Source organism: Hetaerina americana, unplaced genomic scaffold (genome assembly GCF_022747635.1).
Source record: "Hetaerina americana unplaced genomic scaffold, ioHetAmer1.1.p SCAF_3, whole genome shotgun sequence".
Classification (NCBI taxonomy): domain Eukaryota; kingdom Metazoa; phylum Arthropoda; class Insecta; order Odonata; family Calopterygidae; genus Hetaerina; species Hetaerina americana.
In genome coordinates, this window is record NW_027286874.1 from 44,910,956 (window position 1) to 44,936,195 (window position 25,240).

The 25,240-nt window shown below is 36.0% G+C and overlaps 1 protein-coding gene across 2 annotated transcripts; it reads right to left on the minus strand.

The window, feature by feature from the left end:
• Positions 1–308: 308 nt before the first annotated feature.
• Positions 309–22,674, minus strand: eIF3d1 (eukaryotic translation initiation factor 3 subunit d1). Of its 2 annotated transcripts, none has more exons than XM_071588233.1 (12): positions 22,259–22,674; positions 22,076–22,121; positions 21,440–21,623; positions 20,632–20,817; positions 20,214–20,346; positions 19,989–20,136; positions 16,810–16,940; positions 15,784–15,996; positions 14,075–14,217; positions 8,528–8,720; positions 1,658–1,733; positions 309–607 (listed from the first exon to the last, which is right to left on the minus strand). In XM_071588233.1, the coding sequence occupies exons 1-12, from the start codon at positions 22,412–22,414 to the stop codon at positions 546–548; spliced, it is 1,671 nt and encodes a 556-aa protein (XP_071444334.1). In that variant the 5' UTR covers positions 22,415–22,674; the 3' UTR covers positions 309–545. The 2 variants fall into 2 exon arrangements, with proteins under 2 accessions (XP_071444334.1, XP_071444333.1); XM_071588232.1 differs by having other exon boundaries at positions 21,404–21,623; positions 22,259–22,672.
• Positions 22,675–25,240: the final 2,566 nt, after the last annotated feature.

A 25,240-nucleotide genomic window follows, 5' to 3' on the forward strand; every position in this document is an offset into this window, starting at 1 on the left:
ACATATCACACAAGATACATTTCTGCTCATTATGGGATGATGTGACTTATGTGAATGAATTGTATTCCATAGCAACTAATCTCATACCTAGCTATGTAAACATAACATATGGGTACACTAAGGAATGATAAAACCCTAAATTAGTTTCTTTGCATCTATTTAAATTGCTACCATTTTTACTCAAATCTGAATAGAAAAATGTTGTTATATTCAGGAAACCATTGGAGAGAGATATATCAGTTTCACCATGGTTCCAATCACAAAAATTGAATAACAATACCATAAAAAATATTGAAATAAAAAAAACATTCTCCATAGATAAATTTAATATTCCTCGTAGTTGAATGCAACATGGAAGAGATTATTTTCATAATCACTTTTCCAGTCCTACACCAATCTTCAGTTCACTCAACAGTGGAATTGAAGAGAATTAGATATAAAATGATGATAATGCATAGATTTTGAGTTGCCTCGACAGTAGACATACATTGAGTCTGTTATTATGATTCAAAAGCTTCTCTGAATTCAATGAAACTTATGCTCCTTTAGATCCTTTTTACACTGGAGTATGGATATAGGGGCTGGAAAGCTTCTGTAGCTTTATCACCTGGAAAAGAAAACAATTCAAATTTAAAGCTTGAAAAAAATTAATTATCAGGTATATAATGTTCGTTCTGACTGTGAATGTCAACGTTCGAATGACCCTTGACCTGAGGACACCAGCAGGATAGCTGGCGAAACTGTTGTGCATTTAAACGACATACGCGGACGCAGCCCGAAAAATGTGGAAATCAGGTACATAAATTGATTACATGCATAGCCATTTATCTCAAAACAATTGCATTCAATAGAATTTTGCACAGTTATCAAAGTGGCCTAAATTTCTAGGTAAATTCACACATATTAAAGCAGCTTTAATTTAATGAATCATGATTTAGAGTCGCAAAAACCAACTTTAATTATAGTGTGGTACAAAAAGACATCACCACTGATTTTCTATCATGTTCTCAGGAACAACATTTCAAGTCACAATCTCCTCAAGGTTCTATGCCATATATTAATGGTTCAAGGCTGCACAAGTCAATGTTTGGTTTAAAAATCACTTAAAATTTTTATTGCATGAAAATAGAATAAAAATTATTTTAAATTTATTTAAAATTTTTAAGTACTCATGAAGAAAAAATACAGACCTTCCCCATTTTCTTGTCACTGGCCATTTTGATTTACTATATTCTGTTTAAATACTAATATAGCAGGAATTCTACATTGACAAAGTAATTGCAACTTAAAGTAATTAATGTGGCCTTGGTTGGTCCATATGACACAAAATTGAGAAATTAACAGAAAAAAAATCATTTACTAAGAATAAGAATCAAATCAATATCCCTAGATTTCCAGTCAAGGGCTTTTAGTTGCCACCTAGGTATACCCTTACACTACAAATTTATATTTGTACACTGAAGCACAAATTCTGGTCCAAGCAAATGTTTTTTAGCATTGCAAAATTCTTATATTAGAGTGAACACCAGCAGGTTACTACTCAAGCCATTGTGGTGGACTAGCGTCTTTAAGCATTGATAGGTTAACAAATTGGACATGTAATGAATTATGTCAAAGAATTAAAAAATTTATAAAAATACTTGAATTTTATACTCACCACTGTCATCTTCATCACCATCTTCATTTTCTGAATCAAAGGTGTTATCAGGGATGTCATACAAACGAATCATGGGCTGAAATAATACAAGCAAACAACTTCATATCAAAAAACCATCAGGAAGACTATTAAAAACATTTGCATATTATATGTTAGCAATGGCATTAATAAGATATCAGTGTGAGGATGGATGGATATGGTGGGCATAGGAATTACCTTGCCGAATATTTTTTGGTTTATTTTACTATTTTATATATACCCTCATTTGATGATGAAGGTCCAATGATGAATCTCCACTTCAAGAATATCTAATTACCTTAATATTCCATCAGAATGACATATGGTTACTTTTAAAAAGTTTCTCGGAATGATCACATAATTAAAATATTTGATTGACATATTTACTTATTCCTTTCTCGCAAAATTTATAACTTGATTCCCAAAAACATGAAAATTGAAAAAGCACCTTCCTTGAAGTCTCTAAAAGAAGTCATTAACACTGGGTACTTAGAATCGGCTTTTATTTATAACAAGACTATTCTGCTTACGTTAAATACAGCAAAACCATGACATTAAATATATATATGATAATTAAAATAACTTGTGACTGGAGATATTGATCTTTTAGATCAAGTCATCCAGATCAGGATGGCCAGCAATAACAGATTGCAAAACTTTCGTCAGCTCTGGTGACAGTGAGATGATGTCCTTGCCTGCCATCCCATAGTTTTGGTTTGAATTCCAGACTAGGGGGGTTTTCCTTCACCTAGGACTTGGATGTTGGTAATTGTCTTTGATATAATGTTTACGGATTAGGTAGAAGAAGGGACCAAAAGAAGTCTCAATCCCACTCCAATAAAGCCGTTAAATAAATATTTCCCATCTCATTTGCACCACTGCTTTAGAAACAATGTGATATTTATTGTTCACATAATATTCTTAGATCAGACCAAAAAGTATTTTAATTTTAACACTTAATAGAAAGAAAATGGAATTGCTACACTAAAAAAATGAACAACTGTTAATCTGTTAATCACTGTTAATAAAATCATTGCCGCAGCTACGAGGGTCATCCGGAAAGTAGTACCCGTTCGTGCCGCATGAAGTGCTGACGACGCGAGTAGCCGCTGGACGAGGTCAGATAGCTTCAGTGGCTTGTCTGCCTTCTCTGAGCCAAGTTGCGTGACGCTAGCATTGCCTGTGTTGTTTCTGTGATTGTTTACAATGTTTAAAAAAATTGAGAACGCCGCCAGTTGTGAAGTGAGGGCAGTGATTAAATTCCTCAATGCAAGAAACGTTCGCCCATATGATATTCATCGCCAATTAAAGGAGGTGTATGGAGACAATGTAATGGACGAGTCGTCTGTTCGGCGGTGGTGTCGCAACTTCAACATGGGGAGGGGGAACACACACGACGATGAGCGTTCGGAGAGACCGTCTGTCATTACAGACCAACTGGTGAGCTCAGTTGACGAATTCGTGAGGAACGATCGGCGCGTCACAATTGATGACATCTGTGAGCATTTTCCCACTGTTTCTCGAACAATTGTTCATGAAATTGTTAAACACCATCTGCATTATGCAAAAATTTGTGCAAGATGGGTCCCTCGCGTATCTCAATGAGCTGGCGGCGAAGGACTATGCAGCAGGAATACAGAAACTTGTCACACGTTATGACAAATGCCTTAATTTGCTTGGAGATTATGTTGAGAAGTAGTTTAAAGTATCCTCTTTCAAATAAAATTTTTTATGTTTGTTAATATTTACTTTTGTCTCTTTATTTCACGAACGGGTACTACTTTCCGGATGACCCTCTTATTTCGGGAGTCACGGGAGTTGTCACTTTCCTGTCCATACAATATGTCACCTTTGCCATGAAAGAATGAGAATGGCTCCAGTTTTCAAACTTATCATAAGGCTCTCTGAATACTGAGGTAAGCATCAGACATTCATTACTTACCTAACTTATTTGTGATTAATGTATAAAACAGCATGCAAAAAATAATTCCGGCAAGTTCATTAATCCTAGAGTACAATCATTTATTACTGAAAACTGACTACACCATGAAATGTTAGCATTTAGGTTTGACTTAGCTGTTGAAAACAAATGATTAAACTGCAAATGGCTCACAGCTTTAGCATTCAATAGATACCCTAGCAAATCAGAAACATTCATTACAGCACACATTATACATGACAAGGGCGAAGTTCCAACATACAACAAATGGGGATTTTAAAACAGTAAAGGATATAATGACGAGGGAAGGGGGATAACCAAGAGCTGGAGAATGAGTGAGATACACGTTCTGTGAAGTGCATTAGGGAAAGGGTATATCAGTAGCAAGAAAGCACAGTAGAACCTTGCTTAACGAGCACCACGGAGAGCGAGTAATTTGCATAATGAGCAAAAATATTGTGCCTAAGAATCTCTTGCCTAACGAGCAACATTTTGCATAATGGGTGAGGAAAGTGGGATGCCCAGAGTAATTGCACCTGCTGTTTACGTTTGCATTTAGCCTAAGTTCTACCAGCATTGTAGCATCACTAGTGATCACACATTTGTCCAAACTTATGTTCAGGCATGATATTTGAAACTTTTTGGGGACAGTTTAATAATATTTTATTGATAGTCTTAAAAAGGTACCCATAGAAAAAGCCACATAAATACGGTCAAAAGAGATTTATAATAACCATATAAAACAAAAGCGAAATCATTTAAAAGTGAGAACTAAGTGCCAACGTCACTGAATTACAAGGCCCAGAAGTACCCGGCCTGGCCAAGAGATGGCAGTAATTGTTTGAAAAATATCACCGTATTAGAAAGTATGAAATCTATAAAACATTTGTTTCAAGTTTGAAGACGCCACATTGTTTAGTATTTGTTTGGCAGCCATTAATAGTTAACATATTCAGTGAATTTGTAAAAATGGAGAAAACTGATCATCGTTATGTGATACAATACTTTGATTTGAAAGGCCTCAGCCCAACCAATATAAATGCTAATAAAAACTGGATTCTACTCTAGGTGAGTCTGCTCCTTTGTTTAATACAGTAAAATATTGGGTAGCAGAGTTTAAATGAGGCCGTACGAGCTGTCAGGACTAGCATTGCATTGGTCCACCAAATGAGGTGACGACTCCAGAAATGGTATAGAAAAATCCACTAAGTGATACTGGATGATCATCTACGGAAAGTTTGCGAGCTATCAGACATTGTAGGCATTTCAAAAAGTGCAATACATCACATATTAACCGAAAATTTGGGCATGAGAAAGCTGTGTGCAAAATGGATGATGCGTTTGCTCACACTCAAGCAGAACCAGTGTTGTGAAGTTGTTTCAATTAAGAGTTTTGCAAAGTTTCACCGCAACAAAGCAGAATTTTTGCGCAGTTTCATAGCCATGGATTAAACATGGGTCCATTAATTCACATCCGAGACAAAAGAACAATCAAAACAATGGATTCAAAAGGGAGAACTGGCTCCTCCAGAAAGCGAAGACCATTTCATCAGGAAGCAAGGTCATGGCAATGGATTTTTGGGATGCATGTGGGATAATTTTCATTGGCTATCTCAAAAAAGAAAAACTATCAACAGCGAGTGTTATGCGAACTTATTGCAACATTTGAGCAAAGAAATCAAGCAAAAGCAACCACGTTTGGCTAGGAGGAAAGTGTTGTTTCATCAAGGCAGTGCACCAGCTCACAAATCTATTATTGCAGTGGCCAAAATTCATGAATTAAAGTTTGAATTGCTACTTCATGCACCCTATTTGTCAGATTTAGCCCCCTCAGATTATTTTCTGTTTGCAAACTTGAAAATATGGCATGGTGGCCAAAGATTTTCCAACCATGAAGAAGTGATGTCGCCAGTTAATGGCTATTTTGAGGAGCAAGACAGTTCTTTTAAAAAAAGGGTATCGCACTAATTGAACATTGCTGGGAAAAGTGAATAGAGCTGAAAGAAGATTACATTGAAAAAATAAATAAATTTTTTTCCAAAATTTGTGCGTTTTCTTTGTTGGGTCGGGTACTTCTGGGATTACCCTCGTATCATGTACACAAAATCAGTGAAAATCATCAATTTGTACTATCCTGGAGAACAAAAAAAAAGCTGACTTTTGAAGAGCGTATGGAGTTGCATTGTGTTTCACAGTAAGTTGTGGAGGAGAGTTTGTCTGAGGAGGAGGAGGTAACAGCAAAGCAACAATCATCTAGTGCAAAAAGAGAAATGCTGAAAGTATAAGAAACTGTTGCATTATACATTGAGCAGCATCACCTGTATACAGCAGCCGTTCTGCATGCCATGACATTAAAAGATGATAATGTTGTTACATTTTTGCAACATTTTGAAGAGTTGGCAAAAAAAAAATGTCTCTCGACAGATTTGCTGTAAAAATGAATTATGAATGTATTATAAATTATAAACTAATTATTTAAATTCTTTTTTGTTTCCACGAATCGAATTTGCATTCCTGGTGGTTTCATTCCACGATAGAAGAAAAGGTGAACATTAAACACGATCCTAAATAATGTCTCAATAATTTTCTTAGAATAAACTTATCAAAACATTAATTTTTTTGTTATGGAATGCATTATCTTGTTTTAAAAAAACCATAAACACAGTAATCAACCCAAAGGTCAGTTGGGTAGGGGATGGTAGAGTTCACCCAGTACTAAGCCTGACGGCGTATGTTATTCACACATCAGGGTAGGGGGGCCAGTTCCTTTCCCTGCGCCAGTTACGATTTCCCAGGAAGATCTGCTGCCCGAAAAAGCACATAGCTCTATCATATTTTACAAGGAAAAAATGATCCAGTAAACAGGTGATTTGTTTAACAAGAAACGTTTCAAAACGGATCATGCTCCTATTAAGAGGCTCCACTGTACTAGACTCAAAGAGTCAGACTGCACACCTGGTAACATATTTCGCCGAATACCGCTAAGTAATGATGATGAACAATTACATTAATTTATTAATGCAACCAAATGATTTTATAAATAAAAATATAAATATATATACAAATGCATATCTATGTGAACATTCTCCATTACAAAATATGTGTGAATGATGGTTTTGGCGTTTCTAAAGTGGCAACTACGATATTGCAGACAAGGAACGTGGAAAACTACCAAAAAGGTACAAGGATGTGGAATTGCAAGCATTGTTGGATGAAGATGATTCACAAACACAAAAACAACTCGCAGAGCAACCAAGCGATAGTCAACAAGTTGTTTCCAATCAACTACGAGAGATGGGAAAGATTTAGAAGACAGATGGCAGATGGGTACCCCATGAGTTGAATGACAGGAGAGGCACAAAAACACGTGAATTTTTGCTCACAAAATACAACAGGAAGTCGTTTTTTCCATCATATTGTTATTAGGGATGAAAAGTGGATTTATTTTGAGAATCCCAAGTGCAAAAAATTATGGGTAGGCTCAGGCACACCATTTACATTGACTTCAAGACTGAATCGCTTTGGCAGAAAGACTTGTGTTTGGATGGGACCAGAAGGGTGTGGTCCATTATGAGCTGTTCAAACCTTGTGAAATGGTTAATATTGTACACCACCAACAACAATTGTTTGATTTGAGTTGTTTGCTGCTTGAAAAACAGCTAGAATACCATGAGAGGCAACAAGATGTCATTTTTCTTCATGGCAAATCTCCAACACATATGGTAAAACCGGTCTGCAACACATTGGAAGCACTCAGCTGGGAAGTTCTTCCCCATGTGGCTTACTCATCAGACTTGGCTCCTTCCAATTACCACTTGTTTGCAACAATGGGTCACGCACATGCTGAGCAGTGCTTTGGTTTATATGAGGATGTGAAAAAATGGCTTGATGAATGGTTCCCGGCAAAAGAGATTTTTTTATGGCTGGGTATCCACAAATTGCCCGAAAGATGGGGAAAATGTCTAACTAGAAATGGCACATACTTTAAATAAAGCTCTTTTTATCATTCTTCCGATTTTTTTAAAATCTGCATTTCATACTTGTACACCAGGTAAAACTGCTGCAACATAAAATGCCCATTGCACATATTTAAAATTTTTATTCTAGGTTTTATCATTACAATCTTCATTCTTATATTCTTTAAAATGCATTAAATATGGCATAATGAAATTTGTAAGTTCAGCAAAGAAACATAAAACCATACCATACCAAAAAGAACTGTGCATAGTAAGATTGAGTAGTTGTGCTAGAACATGCTGCCTATTGCTACAAAAAAACATTTGAATTCCGGATGACTGCATTGGTCAATTCCATGGGAAAGATTAACAATGATGTCTGTAGGAAACCAATGAGAGCATATTGCAATCCTAGCCTATTTTATCAGTTTCCTAATCCTAAAGTTTATCATCAGCTTTGATTCAATCAAGTATAGTTTTAGAGCAGAAATTCATGTGAGATACATACAAACAAACATGTACATCTAAATTTTACAGCAATCAAATACTTTATGACCATGTAAGGCAAGCAAAAGTCACCATATAAAATGCGATTAAAGCCCAGATGAAAGTGGTATCCTGTGATTTTATACTCGTAAGCTTTATAAAATCATTTTTCTTTGGCCCAGTCAGCTTCATATCAATTAGTTTTACTGAATTATTTATTAACACTTACTTACTAGTGCACCACATGATAAATTTATTTATTCAAAATGTTCACAAATGTAATTGACTTTCCATTGTTTCACATCTTATTAAAATGAAGACTGTAATGTATAATCATCTTCTCAATAAGCATCAATATAACTTTGCATCATATTTCACCATTATGATATTAAAACAAAATATTAACAATTATTGCATAATATAAGAATGCAAAACTTACATTTATCATTCATCCCACTTTTTTTGACATACCTTGTTAGGATCTTTCATGATGAGGTATTTTCCATCCTTCTGCTTCATACAGATGTCAACAATACACCGTAGAATTCCCCAAGCATTATCCATATTAAGATTTATTTGGGTAGCAAATTCATGAGGCTTGTATTGCTGAGTCCCAAGAATAACATGCTTTGAGGAATCACGTACATGAGCTCGTGAAACATATCTAGATTTATCAAAAAAATAATCAAATTGAAAGATAACTGCATAAATTCAAAATAATATGTATTATACTGAGTGTTCACAATCACTGAATATCAAACTACTCCCCTCGGGAGTACTTTGAAGGGGACTAAGGTCTCATTGCTCTAGGTAGACTATTTTTCTCAAAATATTGCATGACTCGATCCTTTCTGGACAGGATTTGTATACAGCATGTGTTTTGTTAAGAGAGAGACCAGTCCCGTTATATTTCGTACATATATATTATAGATATTTCTATGAATACCCTTTTGGGGACAACATCCTGACTTTAGCAGCCTATTGATCATTTTCAACGGAGCTTTCCCTTTTATCCAAGTTAGACAGTAACCAAAACATTTTAAATCTTAATTTTTTTCTCTCGCCAATTTACTTAACCTGAAGAACAGATCCACCAATGCTGCTGAGCTAGCTGGTTTTAAGCACCAAATTCACATGCTCATTTTCAATGACACAAGTAATCGAAAAAATAAGATTCTGTAGCATCCACAATTACAAACTGAATGCATTTACCAGCCATGACAGTGTCACAGCCTGATTGAAATGATTATACACCTTGAAAACAAAGAACTTATATACTAGAAGTACAAATTGTCAGGCTAAGATAGAGGAGTTAGTGTACACAACGCCATTATATATGGACATAATTGCATGATTCCCATTTATAAAACATGCTACATCACTAATTATACTGAATGACCCCTCTTGGTGGTATGTAGTCCTTGCCACGACAAATTTACTTCAAATTTAAATACGAGGGTCATCCGGAAAGTAGTACCCGTTCGTGCCGCATGAAGTGCTGACGACGCGAGTAGCCGCTGGACGAGGTCAGATAGCTTCAGTGGCTTGTCTGCCTTCTCTGAGCCAAGTTGCGTGACGCTAGCATTGCCTGTGTTGTTTCTGTGATTGTTTACAATGTTTAAAAAAATTGAGAACGCCGCCAGTTGTGAAGTGAGGGCAGTGATTAAATTCCTCAATGCAAGAAACGTTCGCCCATAAGATATTCATCGCCAATTAAAGGAGGTGTATGGAGACAATGTAATGGACGAGTCGTCTGTTCGGCGGTGGTGTCGCAACTTCAACATGGGGAGGGGGAACACACACGACGATGAGCGTTCGGAGAGACCGTCTGTCATTACAGACCAACTGGTGAGCTCAGTTGACGAATTCGTGAGGAACGATCGGCGCGTCACAATTGATGACATCTGTGAGCATTTTCCCAATGTTTCTCGAACAATTGTTCATGAAATTGTTAAACACCATCTGCATTATGCAAAAATTTGTGCAAGATGGGTCCCTCGCGTATCTCAATGAGCTGGCGGCGAAGGACTATGCAGCAGGAATACAGAAACTTGTCACACGTTATGACAAATGCCTTAATTTGCTTGGAGATTATGTTGAGAAGTAGTTTAAAGTATCCTCTTTCAAATAAAATTTTTTATGTTTGTTAATATTTACTTTTGTGTCTTTATTTCACGAACGGGTACTACTTTCCGGATGACCCTCGTATAAGTACAGCATGTAAAGGGACAATACTTTAAGATTCTCATTATGCCACATTCATTATAATTGAACAGCATTAATTATAGTGAATATGAATTTTAAACCTTTCACAAATATGTATTTCCTAGTTAAAGTCAAGAAAAATTTGAAATTGAGGCACTCTCACTTTCAAAACTACTAATTTAAACAAAAATAAATATTTATTTGAGAATAACTGATATGATGTACCAAGTGTAACTGGGTAAGTGAGCTTATGGAGATTGAATTCAGTATTTACCATATAGTATTCTAAGTAAAGCAAGAAATAAGACTAGTGATTACATTGCAACAACTGAATAGTAACACTTTTCCTTCAGTTAAATATTTTTGCCACAGACATGTCTCTAATCTGCTAATCAGGTCTCTCCGTACTAAACCTCTTCAATCAGAAGATGATGTAGCACATCATTTCAGTAATTAAAGAAATTTTAACTAGTAGAAAAATGCTACTCTTTGGTCATTAATATGCCACAATTTCATCATATCAAGCCAGAAACTATGCAATATCTTCACGATTGCAATATCACATATTTGTATCAATATGTAACTCAGGTCCTGATAAGTTCAACAGATTCATAATGCGTATTATTTATTTATTATGCGTATTATGCGTATTTATTCGTAATGCAAGCATAGCATACCAGGCCAAATTCTACCTTGATCTTTCAGTTAAATTCCGTAAAGCGGAACTAAACATTTTATTCAACCGGAAGTGCCTCGCTCTGGATGTGATACCTAAATACGTGAACCTAAGAACCACCTCGTCTACTAGATCGGCGCAGCATGCAGTGGAGTCTGCCCAGAAAATCTGGATTCGCCGTGAGCTGAAAAACTGGTATAGTAAAAGGGATGCCTATTCCGTCTACCTCTATCAACTCCATTCCGAGCTATCATTCAACCTACACCCTGCTGAGTGGAACAGTCTTCATGAACGTGTTAAAACGCTGGTAAGTGAAGTCTCATCAATGAAGTGCTCCATCATTAACAGAAAACTACATGCCTTAACGCGTGAACGAGATACAACCAAAAGTGCTCCACCACCTGAATACAACTGTGATCCTAAGTTCCATCCAAAAGTGCTCAATCTGTCCAATTCTAACTTTGATAATTCTGAAATGGATCTTCTACAAAAAGGATTAAAATTTGCTCTAAACCATCCACTAACTCAGAGAACCTTAAAATCTCTGATTGTGGACTGTGAAGTTTCCCTCCGTAAAGAGAAAGTGGGCCTAAAACAAATCTGTGCCGATATAATTACCTCGCGAATTACCGACCTGGACACCGTACAACCCAAAAAAGTAACCTTACAGAAGAAAGTTTTAAGATCCATCCAATCCAAGATCGAAGATGAAGACCTTATTATTTCAAAAGCCGATAAAGGGAACAGTGTTGTGATCCTAAACAAATCCTTATACGTTGATAAATGTATTGATGTGTTAACTAATAATCCTTTTGTATTAATTCCTCGAGACCCTACAGCCAGATTTCATAATAGTGTGAAGTCAGCCCTCTCCGCCTGCAAAACACTGTTCAAAGATAGTGAGATTAGGTACTTACTCCAGATGAACCCCCAACCCCCTAGGTTTTACGGACTACCTAAAGTCCATAAGGATGGAACACCCATACGACCTGTAGTTTCTTGCATAGGATCACCCTCTTATAAATTGGCCACAAAAATGAATACCGTATTTAGACAGGTTTCCAGTTTCTCAACAAAGCATGGTGTTAAAAATTCCATAAGTTTAGCGCAGAACCTCCAGCATCTCTTACTACCTACCAACTCTAAACTCGTATCTTTTGATATAAAAAATCTATTCACCTCTGTACCCGTCCAAAAGACCTTGTCCCTCGTTCAAAAAATACTCCAACAATCAAAGGTGGACCCGATAATGTCTAAAGAAATTCATTTGCTCATGGAACTATGTGCTAATCAGAGTTATTTTCTATTCAACAAAAATTTTTATCACCAAACAGATGGTCTCGCTATGGGATCCCCTCTCTCACCATTATTAGCTGAAATATTTATGGACGACTTCGAAAGAAACCTATTTAATTCCAACCATCCCCTTTTAAAAAATATCTTCTATTGGTATCGCTATGTTGATGACATCATCTGCTGTTGGACAGGGAGTGAGAGACAACTAGATTTATTCCTAAACATACTTAACCATCAACATCCCAAAATTTCTTTCACCATGGAAATAGAGTCCGAAATAGGTCTAAACTTTCTGGATCTCACGATAACCATTAAAAATAACAAACACAACTTTTCAGTATTCAGGAAACCATGCTATAGCAACATTATCATTCCATCTGATTCTTGTCACCCTAATGCTCATAAACTATCCGCATTCCATGCGATGTTACATAGACTAGTAAATTTACCCCTCACAAAAACCAACTTCAATAAGGAACTCAACATTATAAAATCCATAGCATCATCTAATGGCTATGATCCAAATTTAATATTGAAAATGCTAAAGAAAAAACTCCAGAGAATTGCCATTTCCAAAATTTGCCCTCTTAGGCCCACTAAAGACAATACAAAAAAGTGGTGTAAATTATTATTTGTTGGTCCCCTCACGGACAAATTAGCCAGACGTTTCCCCAAAGATACATATAACATTTCCCTTTACAACCCCTCCACACTAGGGAGGATATTATGCAGAAATAAAGACAAGTTGGACCCCCTCCTTCAATCCGGTGTGTACAAAGTGAAATGTGATTCCTGTGAAAAGTGCTACATAGGCCAGACTGGGAGAGGTTTCATCACGAGAGTGAAAGAACATAAGAGATGCTGGACATCAGGGGATGAAACGTCTCTCCTAGCCAAACATCTAATAAGGACATCACATGAGTGCAAGTTTGTTCCGGAAATCCTCCACCTGGAGAATAAGGGGATGAAACTGGACACATTGGAACAATTGGAAATACTGCAGGAGGACCACAATGTTCTCCTAAATGAACAAATTTTTGTGAACCATTCACCCCTCCTCAAGATCCCTTTCACGATTAATAAACTCAAGAATCAAAATCCTACTGCCCCTCCTCTTTCATGACTTCACCCTCCTACCTTCTCCTCTCCCCCCCCCCCTGTCAGGGTCTCTCACTGACCACTACCACCGGTCATCATATTTTCCAAGAATTAACTAGTGCACTTCCCCCCCTTCCCCCCCCCCCCTCGCAGCACGTGGCTCATTCCTTCCACTAAAACCAGCAGTGGGCTCTGCTTCCCAGAAAGTTACCTGTTCAACCCATCTTCCCCCCCCCCACTATCTCCTACTGATAATTCCTTCCCTATGTCCTTAAGCCTTTAACCCCCTGCTATACAACAACCCGCTCCCGATACTCCAGCCCCTTGTCCCCCACTTTGCGGTTTTTCCTGTCATTAACCCCCCATTTTTCGCTCTTTATAACCTCTCCGCCTCTCCTCCCCCCCCTCCTCCTCTCCCCTACACGACTCTCCCTCCCCAACCACATCTTCTGTACATATAAATAAGGTCTCCTTACTATTTAGTTTGTCTTGTACCTGATGATGACTCTGTGAGTTGAAACGCGTCGTACGTTAAATAAACTATGGAAAAGTGCAAATTGTCCTTATTTCATTTTCATCAGGTCCTGATATTTCAATTTGTCAGTTAAGCAATGTAAAAAGTGCAACTATATGATTTGATTGAAATGTTCCAAATGGGAAAGGCAGAGGAAGCAAGGAGGAGGGATTACAGGAAGATGGCATCCAACAAAACAAGGATTAATTCTTAGCAAATCCACACTTACCCAAATTTAATCTGATCCGATCCAGCAAGTATGGCTTGTACTGTCCATTTGGCAAGTTTACAAGCATTGTTACGGAGCTCATTAGCTAGCACAGCACCCCTCTGAGTATCTAACTTCTGCCGCCATTCAACTCCACCTGAGAGCTAAAAACAAAATAAATGGTTACGAAAGAATATTCATTTAACAAATTTAAGCAAGTGGCAATTATCCAACTTTTGAATCTATGAAGTGTGCCCTTAAAATTTTAGTCACTACTGGTAATACTTCAATGGCCCTATGCTCTATTATTGTAGTATGGTTTAAGTCCTGCATGATAGAATGGAATCCTGCTTCCTAGAAAAATGTAAACTAACAACGTGGAAAACTCTTCAGAGTTGATCAAAGGAATATTCTTTGCTTTTCACAATGGCTTTCAATGGATGTCTGGAGGAGAGAGCACTGGGCAACAGACAGGTGGGCTCATGATAAATTCCAGGTGACACCTCTCGGCACCCTCAACTTCATCAAATCTGTGTGATTTTCCAGGAACCAGATCTTTCAGTTAAACCAAAGACAAGAAGGTCCTCTTACCCTGATGTGTGTTTCACACACCATACAGGGCTCAGCATTAGGTGAGTTCTATCCTAACCATTCAATCAACCATCGGGTTTATTACTGTATTATTGACCCATGCAATAGAATATTCTATTACTTTAACCACTACATTTCATGTTTAATTGACCAAGGTAACTCAATTATACACCAAATAAAATTGTGCTTAAAGCAGAGACACCTCAGTTTTGCCACTTAGCAGCATCATTAGGTAATCATTACAATTCTAAAGGACTGCCATGAATAGGGTCCTGAGGAGGTGGCATTGGATGGGGGGAAGGTTGAAAAGAGGCTGTGCCATAGGCTCTTGTAACAGGAGCACTTATAAATGAATTTTTTTTGACAAATTCAAAGAACTATGGGAGATGCTGCAACAGTAACTTTTAAAATAATCATCCACTTATATGCATTATTATGCAGATTTTTCAAAATGTAAACATTTGACTTGACCAGGATTCGAACCCGGATCCCTCGATACCAGTAAAGCTACTGAGGCTTCCTATTACCATCCAAAATTTTTTTTTTTGATAGGACCAATACAATTGACACCCTTTTAACATTCAAATTAACCTATTAACCTTAATTTTTAATGGTGCATTTCCTTTTTACAAAGATGTACTTCCTTTGTAATGCAACTGAACCTTATCAACCCAGACAAATTAATGCCATCTATATCCTGAATGTTTTAGTGGTGTGGAATTACTTTAATATAACATTGAATGACATGAAATGCTCTTAACTAAACCATTTTCTCAACCATCACATTTTTATACAATGCTGAAACTCTATTTCTTTACATCAAAGCCTTGGCATGGCATAGATTGCTGAGGCCTCAATGAAATTGATAGGATCACTGAAATGAATGCGGTACAATATCACAAGGGCATGGGGCATAACCATGCCTCATAGGAAATAAATCTTCAAAGTTAATTTCAAAGCAATACATAGTAATATGGTTTAAAAAATAAGCAAAATTATAAATTCAGATAATTTAATTCAAATTTGAACAATTTCTGCATTTATCGTTACTGTCCCACCCAATTTTGATATGCCAGGTTTTTTTAAGTTTTTAGAGAGACGGAAGTTTATTAAAAGACAAAAATAATGGAGTTACATACCTTAGAATCCCATTCATTAAGAGCCTTAATTGTTATGTACTGCAGTTCTCCATTGACATTTTGGAGAACAGCATCATGCTCACATCTTGCAATGAGAACCACTCCATTGTCTAAATCCCACTTCCTGTATCTATAGGCGACTGAAGCTACCTCCCCTTCTTCATCCTCGGAGATAAAGGGGTTTGCCTCATCCATCTTTAATCTTGGTTCACCCTACAGACAGAATGAAAGGCAAAATATTTCAGGGACCAGCATCAAAACTCAAACCTTTTTCAGTAGATGAATTTGGATCCATGTAGCTAAACACTCAACACTTCCTGCATAAATTGCATTGATATTCCAAAACACATTCCATTTCACAAATTAATACTTTTGATAAAAACTTTACCTTGGAACAAGTGCCCCAAATCAAAAAAAGCTGGTGAATTGATGCCATTTTTACATTGGTCATTGGTATTTGGTACGAAAAACCTTAACAACTGCATACTTGCAGCTGGTATCAAGACATCACTTCAATTTAGCAACATCCAAAATAAATGCCCAATAGCTGTCATTAAGTTCAATAAATGGAATAAAACTTGAACCAATATACATTTGTATGGACACCAAACCTTAGTTTGGAGAAAGACAAAATTGAAATACATACTTTTCTGGTTAAGTTGACATGGAATGACATATTTTAATGACCCCCCACCCCAATCAGAAGGAATGTATACCAAGTTTGCTTCTATAAGGACCACCTGATGATGACGTTCAACGTCAAAATCTGGGTCTTGCTTTTAAATAAGTGTGTGGATTTACAAAGTCAATAATTTCATTTCAATATGGATTGACCTCAATAACACTTGAGAAGTTTTACTTTGTATGCATTTACAAGAGATATATTTCTACATAGAATAATTTTTTAACTCATTCAGAAAAATGTGTTCAAATAATGGCCCTGGAAATAACAAGTGACATAAGTACAACCACACTATTGGGTTTTATTTTTGGGAGGCAATTTAAAAATATATTTTCAGTACTTACCATTTTAAGAACTTGCTGAGAGAAGTTATGATTGATGAAAGTGGCTTCCAGAGCAAGACTCCTGGGTGAATTGAGGCTGTTGCTTTCATCCTGAGGAGGCTCCACAGAAGTTTCATTCACGGTAAGCAAATCTGTTGCCCCGGGGGAATAAAAAACAAAATGCTACACTTATTCAAGCAAGGATACATATTAAATGATGCATATAGAGAACAATTAGATTGGCATTAAAGAAACTTTCCATTACACCGGTTTGTTCTCATTTAATGGGCAACAAAAATAATTCATAAATTAAAGTAAGCCATTTCGCGAGCCAACAAACACCGATTGCAGTTTTATCAAGATTTCATACTTCCATTAATTTTTTTGTGATGGTCATTAAATGAAATAAATATTGCATAATCAAACAGCTTTTTTTAAAATGCCAATTTCCTTCAAGAACCTATAATAACACTTTAATGTTTCATCCAAATATTTAATGCATCGTTTTTGAAGATATACAATTATTTTGTGCTTGACCAACTCTTAACACGAAATGAATATCTACTGGTGTAGTGTGTTAGGAAAATTTTCAAAAGAAAAAAGCAAAAAAAACTAGTTCACAGTATTTCTTAGAATTATCTATTTGCTTATAATTCAATTCATAACCAATTTAATGTATTCACTTATCAAACATTGATACTGCTTCATGTATATTCCAGAGAATTTTTCTATTGCTTAGTATTGATCATCAATGTAAGTGTCACATTTCTAAAGAAACACCAAATAATAAAAATAATTTCAAAAACATGTGCATAAGCACATTATGTGTTTCATTACACCTTGAACGATGTGATAGCATTGAGCCAATCAACTACACATAAAATTGCTGCTCAACATAAGAACAATGATTAAGTTTACAACTCTATGCAAATATAATTATGTAAATCGGAAAGTCCTATTAGGCCTTATTTAAATTCATGCCCCACTGTTCAAAAAGAGCCAGCATTTATGCTTTTAAACTCGCTATAAATAAATTAACCCACAGCTATCAGCGAAACAAACAAAATATATATTAAACCAATTTCACATGTGTATTCCTGAATAGAAAAAAATTAATTTGAAGTGCACAGTGAGATAAAAATAATCGTATTCACTTTGACTCTTTTTCAATTGGATTGATGTTTACTCAGATGTACTCCAATTCTTCAGATGACCATTGCATTTGACAGCCATGATTTGTAATCAGAAGCTGCTTTTATATAATATTTTTTAAATTTTCAGTAAGTATTTACCTTTTATTTATTTTAAGTGACACAGAATCTACATCAAGTATTTAAGATATGAAATGTATAGTTTTCATAGTTTAATTTTCTTCTTACTTATGTCCCTTTATCTCCTTAATTTTGCTCTTCTTCTTGTGAATAGTGGAAATTGTTGGTGTCTGTATGCGTGTACTAGGTCAGCCACACTCACATTTCAGTCTTACTTTTCAAATATTTTACTTTTCATTTCAGTGGTTATTTTATTCCTTAATGGATGTCTTCTTGCAGCTTTTTTCTTCAGGGATAATTTTATAACTAAGCACAAAATATTACCAAACTTGTACAAAAAAATTACCAACAATATGTCTGAGCACAAGTTTGAAAAAATCAGTGATCACTACTAAGATACTAGCAGTTCACGTGCTTAACACAAACTGAAGCAGCTGGCATGTAATTATTCCAGAAAGCTCCCTAGCTTCGTCACTAATTATGCAAAAATTTGTGACTTTTTCTCAAAATATATTAGCTCATAATGCAAATTACTAGCCGTGCCAGATATTGATTTAGCAAGAAGATTTCTACATGAGAATTTATCAGAGAGAAATATGTAAATTCTGAATACAAAAGTATCCTGGAGTCAGATTGTTTAAAAATTAATATTTTCATGGGATTACAATAAAATAATGAATATAAACACCAAAACCTTTCTCATAAAAACTGATACAAAAAATGTAAATAAAAGTGTTTTCACCCCCAATGATGCCAAACCTGAAAATGATCTATTATTGAAATTTAGAGAAAATATTAACTACAATGATTTCATCACCTTAAGAATGACAATGCTGATATCCAGTTCATAGGTTTCAAAGCACTGAGGGTCTCTAGCAAAGGATGAAGATGCTTCTTCATTTATAACATCACTGTTACATACTAGTCATAATTTACAATACTACTAGTTTTTTTTACAGAATGACTACACCCAAAGTCTGAGTAACGGCAATATGACGTATAAGAGTATCCATAGTTATTAGTTGGATCCCTTTCCATTACAATTGGATTTAAAATGTGAATTTCTAGTTTCCAGGAAAGTATTCTACATTTCCCTATGCTCTTGGTATAGATGATAGCACATGCTTAATTTTCAATTTGTTTTTATTATTTTTGAACCCTTTTTAAGCATTATTATGAGGGAATAACATGCGGAACCTTAAGTCAGTCAACCGCTAATCAACTGATTTTGAAAGAAGACCACCTTCTGCATAAATTAAAGGATATTATTTTGTGCAGTTTCAATAAATGAAACAAACTTAAAAACCCTCCCAGTCAACGGTGTAGAAAGAATGAGACAAATGAACAGACAGCATTTATTGTCAAGGATCATTGAATATAATCCATTTCTATCATCATAATGCCAAATATATCATTAAAAATTAATTTTATAAGTAATGTACATAACATACACATAGAAACTTAGGTATATAAATGCAACTATTGAAAAAAAATTAAATTATTATCTCTAGCGATTTCCATAACTCCTCAGACAAATGTAAATTTGAGAAATACACTGAATTTGTCAATTTGCCCATTTAGTACTCTTTAAGCGCTCTAAGTTTAAGAATATATCACTGATTATAGAATACTTTGAAGGGGGCCATTTATTAACCTGTATCTGAATAAAAGAGCAACTCGCTAGAAAGATTTACTTCAGTGGAGTGCTGTTATCATACAGCTAGCCACATATTAATTTAGTGAAATTATATGAAATGCCCAGCCTTTGCTATCTAATAATCCATCAGGATACCAGGCAATTGTACATGCACCTATATACTCAACCGATCAATTTTTTGCAGATTGTGGGCAATATAAAAAATTAACTTATGTCAATTTTAACAAAAAACTGGAAAATTACCAACATTCTACCACCTCCATTGCACTTACCAAATTCTGTGTTATCTCTCTTATCAAAAAACAGCTTATCCCCAATTTTTTCAATCACAATATCCCACGAATAGTTGGACCGAGTAGAGCACATGATGGTAGCTAATATTGCATCAGTTGCATACACATTGCCCTCAGTTTTTGATAGCTGGAAAGACAATTCAGGAATTAGTAACACGTAAACCTTGTAAATTTGAGTATACATATTTTTAATGAAGTACTCACCTTACGAATGACAGGGTCATCAGTGGTTGTAACTGTGTGGAAAATGCGATCAATGCGTTGCAGCGGCTTCTCACTCTTTACATTGACTCGATCATAAGTTTTGTCATAATATTCCAATGAACCACACAATGCACTGCATTGAAGACAAAAACACATACAGGATCAAGAAATAGGTGGTTAAACAATATTGGTAAGATAATATTATAAAAACAACTACAGAGCAACCCAGATGTACATGCTAGTGTATCCATTTGATATTGGGTTATACTTGAATGGGGAACTATATTCGCTCACATCTAATATCATTACAGTTTAACAATTACCGTTACCCATAATTAAACATTGTCTTACTGTTCACACTTGTAGAAGCCCATGTTTTGCTAGCAACAAAATTTCAAGAAAAAGATGTCGAACTTACACATCAACAGCATCCTTAACACTTGGCAAAGACAGCTTAGCCAAACGAGGGAAGTCCATTTCTTCAATGGTGACCCAATCTGAGCGCACTGTTACTGAGGCATCTCTGTTCTTGATGGGAGGCTGATTTCGCATATTTCTCATTCCTTGATGCCTAACCCACTTCCTTTGGCCGCGCAGACGATCCCTTTATGTCAGTTGAAATGAATTAGACTCTCAAAAAATTAATTAACTGAACTAAATGAATCACCAGATTTGAAATAACAAACATAAAAAAATATAATAACACAAATTAACATCATTCGAACTTCGTAACTTACAATTCAGCCATTCTATCAAACCCAGGACAGTTCAAGTTATCAGGAAATTTTAAAGGCTGGCTCTTTTGAAAAATGAATGAGGAATCACATGTTTCTATGAATTGCTGCTATTAAACTTTTCAGCTTAAATTAAAAAAGAAAATATATGTTTTACGCAATTTAATTTTGAGTATCAAAATAACGGAGAATCAATTTGATAAAAAATTCCCATGATAAAATTCTGGTGATTCATTTTCCATAAAAACCAAAGTCAGCTTTAAAATAACATGAAAAACATTCAGCAGAATAAGACAAGGGATCAATTTATTTAATCAATGACTGAATAAATAAAAGTCTTTCCAACACCATGTCAATGAGTTCTATCAATTGGACAGAAGTGAAAAGATATACTATCTTACCACTTGCTGTACATTATAAATAGCCATTATTATAGATGAAAATGTATATCCTCACTTATCCCTTGTCTTCATGCCTCTTGCTAATACTTGCAGCTGAGAATTAAGATGCCGTGGCAATTGACGTCCTCTCATTGCACGCTGCATCTGACGGAAACGACCACGCTGGTACGGAGGTTTCTGTACTCTCGTGGTATCAACCAAGTGGAAAGTACTTTCGTCTTCATCATGGTAGTATGCATACTGAGTCCCGGATCCAAACTGAGATGCATATTTGTCTGACAAAATTTCAAATTAAGAAATTATGATAGCCACAGTTGAATTAATCATCAACCAATTCTTCCCTACTAAAAATTAATCAGTAATACTCTACAAGCACAAAGTGACACCTGACAAATTAAGAGAAGTAGTTCGAGTATTCTGTTAGATATGAGATTAATATACTTATAAGGTCATATTTCTTAATGAAAAAATTGTGTATCTTTAAGAGATAATTCATACAACTAAGAACAGAAAACTAGAAATTCCTTCAATAACTCCGCAACAAGGAAAAATTAATCACCCAAAATTATATGACTTCAGGATTGAAATTGTAAAATCCATCTTTAATAATTACGTTAAAGAGAAGCCACCAACAACCTGTCATGAGAGCATCAAATTTATCTCAAGGTACTATCAAAAAACCAATCATTTCACATAAAAATCTGAAATTCCAGTTTTCTCAACTTACTTGCATATTTTTTATCCTGGAAGGCAGCCCCTGTCCAATCGGATATCTGCAAATTTCAAGAAACATATGTTTGATCACCGATTTTATTTCGTCCATGTTCAATACGCACAAACAATTTTCATCATGTAAGAAAACATAAAAATCAAAATATATGGTCGGTTATCAATTTCTATAGCACAGTACCTTTCCTAGCCGATCTCCTTTCGAGAAAGGCTGATACGGCATGTCCTTAAATTGATCCGGCACGTCACAGGGACCCCATCCATTTACGTTATCTTGAATAACAGGTGCCTTAAAATGAGCTATTTCATCAACTGGAACGGCAGGATCTTCAGTCATTTTCAACTACTTGGCAGTAAAACACCAAAAAAAGAAACAATTTTCGAAAAAATACTCAAGTATTCCACGAAATTTCATAGACGGAAGCAGTACCCCATCGGCAGAGCAACCGTGACAAGTTCGACCGGAAGTAAATTTTCGATTACTTTCGATTTAATCATGGACGAATAATCCTCTCGATAGTTTCAATTTACTGTCAGAATCGCCGCATTGATGTTATAATTTGTTTTTGGACTATTATTTATTTCAAACAATCATAAATTACTAATCGCCGACTGAATTTCGCTAAAATCCAGTCGCACACAACTTAACATTGAGGGTGATTGATCTTTGTGCCGTTCTGGTGTGCATTGTAAGTGGGGAACCTTGGCATAGAGGTCTCTGATGTAGTTCAACTACATCAGAGACCTCTGTAATCCCTTGGTTATACTACTTGATAGCCTTTTGGGATATAGTTTGGCGCGTGATTCCGTTTGACTCAACGGATGCTCAATCATTGCTCTTCATTGGAATTTAAAAATAAACATAAAATTCCCTTAAAATATACTGCAATACCCATTTCATATTAACAGGTATATTTGTAAATTGTTTTCCGTATTTGTCAGCGTAATTTTAAGCCACTATGCGGAGTGAAAATGTCCTTAGTACATACGATAAAATATCTTTGCGTGATACTAAAAATCTTACCCATTTTTTTAATGATATAATGGAAGTATGATATATGGAAGTTTCATGTTGACACTATTAAATAAATAATGCATTTAATATACATATGTATTGAATTATGAGGTACACGGTAGTCCAGGGGTAGGACTACATATCGGAGGGCCCGGGTAAGCCTCTCTGGGCACCTTCAGCTCCACCCAAGCTCTGTGATTTTTCGGGTACCACGTCTTCCAGGGAAACTATAAACGGCACATGGAAAGGAACTGGCCCCTACCCTGGAGTGTGAATTTACACGCCGTCGCGCTTAGTACCGGGTGAACTCTACCATCATCTATCAAACCGACCTTCGGGTTGATTACTGTCTTTATGGTTTTATGTATTGAATTATCCCTTACCCCAGGCATAAGTCTCGGTAGGTCGAAATCTGGCGTTTCATAGGGTAGACAATAGTTACTTATCAACCAAAACTTCCCTTCCTGCTATGCCCTCAAATCCAGATTTGTGCTTTTTCTTCGGAAATACGGTATATTGGTTATGTTAGTGCTCAGGTTGGGTTGAAAAATAAATCATTAACTATATAAAAATGATAAAAATACTGAAAATCTACATAGTCCCACCTTCTGGCCCTGCTGATTGCAATTACAGCGGGAAGCTTCAATTAGTCTTATGAGCTCCGGTGAACATCAGTAATATACTCTGCACCAGTGTATATTATGTCCAAGATCGTATACATATAAAGACATAGGCTAAAAGCTTTTGTAAAAACTTCACATGCCATACAAAAGTTCATTTTCATAATGCAATACATTTGATTATTGCTGCATCCCAAAGGTTGTCAAATTTCAAAGAATATTTGAAAATGCATTCCTTCTTTATAATTGTAAAATGGGGATCGGATTGGTAGGGTGGCTAACGTACAGGCTTCCCAACGAGATGTCCCGGGTTAAAGTCCTGGAGAAAACAAATATTTTTCAGTGGTATCCTGATCCCTACTTGAGGTGCTTTGTGGAGAGCACTTTGAGTGAGTACGACGTCCGTCGGATGGGACGTTAAACTGCGGACCCCTTGGCGCTTTTCGACAAGGGAAGGCTAATGCCGACGTTTCTCTCCACTCTTCCTTCCCCAACCATACCTAATGATGCAAATGACCTTAGCTGTCGGTCGCCTCCTATAAAATACTACTACTACTAGTTGAAAAACTATGTTTCTACCCTTTCTTGGTCCTCCCAAGACTTCGTTGGTGATTATCTCCGTCAATTTTATTTTCATAAGTGTTTCGTTACTTATTTCGATTTCCAAAAATAAACATGAAAATTATTTTCCAGTGGACGATTTTGTTTACTTAATTTTTGCTTTGCCCTGAAAGAAAAGTGAAGAGTACAAAAAAATGGAGCTTGATCCACCAGAAGATTGGGCACCTCCCCCTCTGATACACCGCTTGACATATCTCTTCCATGACTGACTGGAAGACAGAGTATTTTTTTGAAAGTTGGGGTGAGCCGCCATTAGTCCGGAAAAATAATATAGACTTGGCGGTTTTTACTCCCCTGGTACGCCCCCTGTTTCCTTTGATTTCTTAAGAGCATGTCACATGACCCATTATTGGAGTCGTTGTTAAGATTCAACTACCTGTTTTAGGTAAAACGTTAGCCATGACTCTTTTTTATAATCCTAGACACCGTGAAACACCCAGAGCATTTAGTTTAGGAAGAAGCCTAAATTTTTATCACAATGGGAATGTTTTGTCAACTTGGTTGATGATAGTGTGCATATTGGTCAATGATGGGACGACTGAGTGAAATACACGTAAGAAAATTAAAGTGCGGATGACATACATTGTTTTGTTTCACGTTGAATTTGATATTACGAGAATACAGGTGTGTCTCAAAAATAAGTAGAATAAATCTGGGAAAAAAATATTGCAGATCAAAGTTCAAATTGCTAAAATTCTTCATAAGAGCACCCTTGTGTATCGACACACCACGCAAATGCCAGTGCCTCCACCAGTTGTGGTATGCTTCCAGTAAGGCATCAACAGGACCCTCGTTCAGGCACCTCGTCTTGGCCTCTTAGACATAATCCAATGATCCAAAATGGTACTCAAACGGGTTATATTTGGGTTGTACTCAAAGACCCATATATCATCACCATTAACCACCT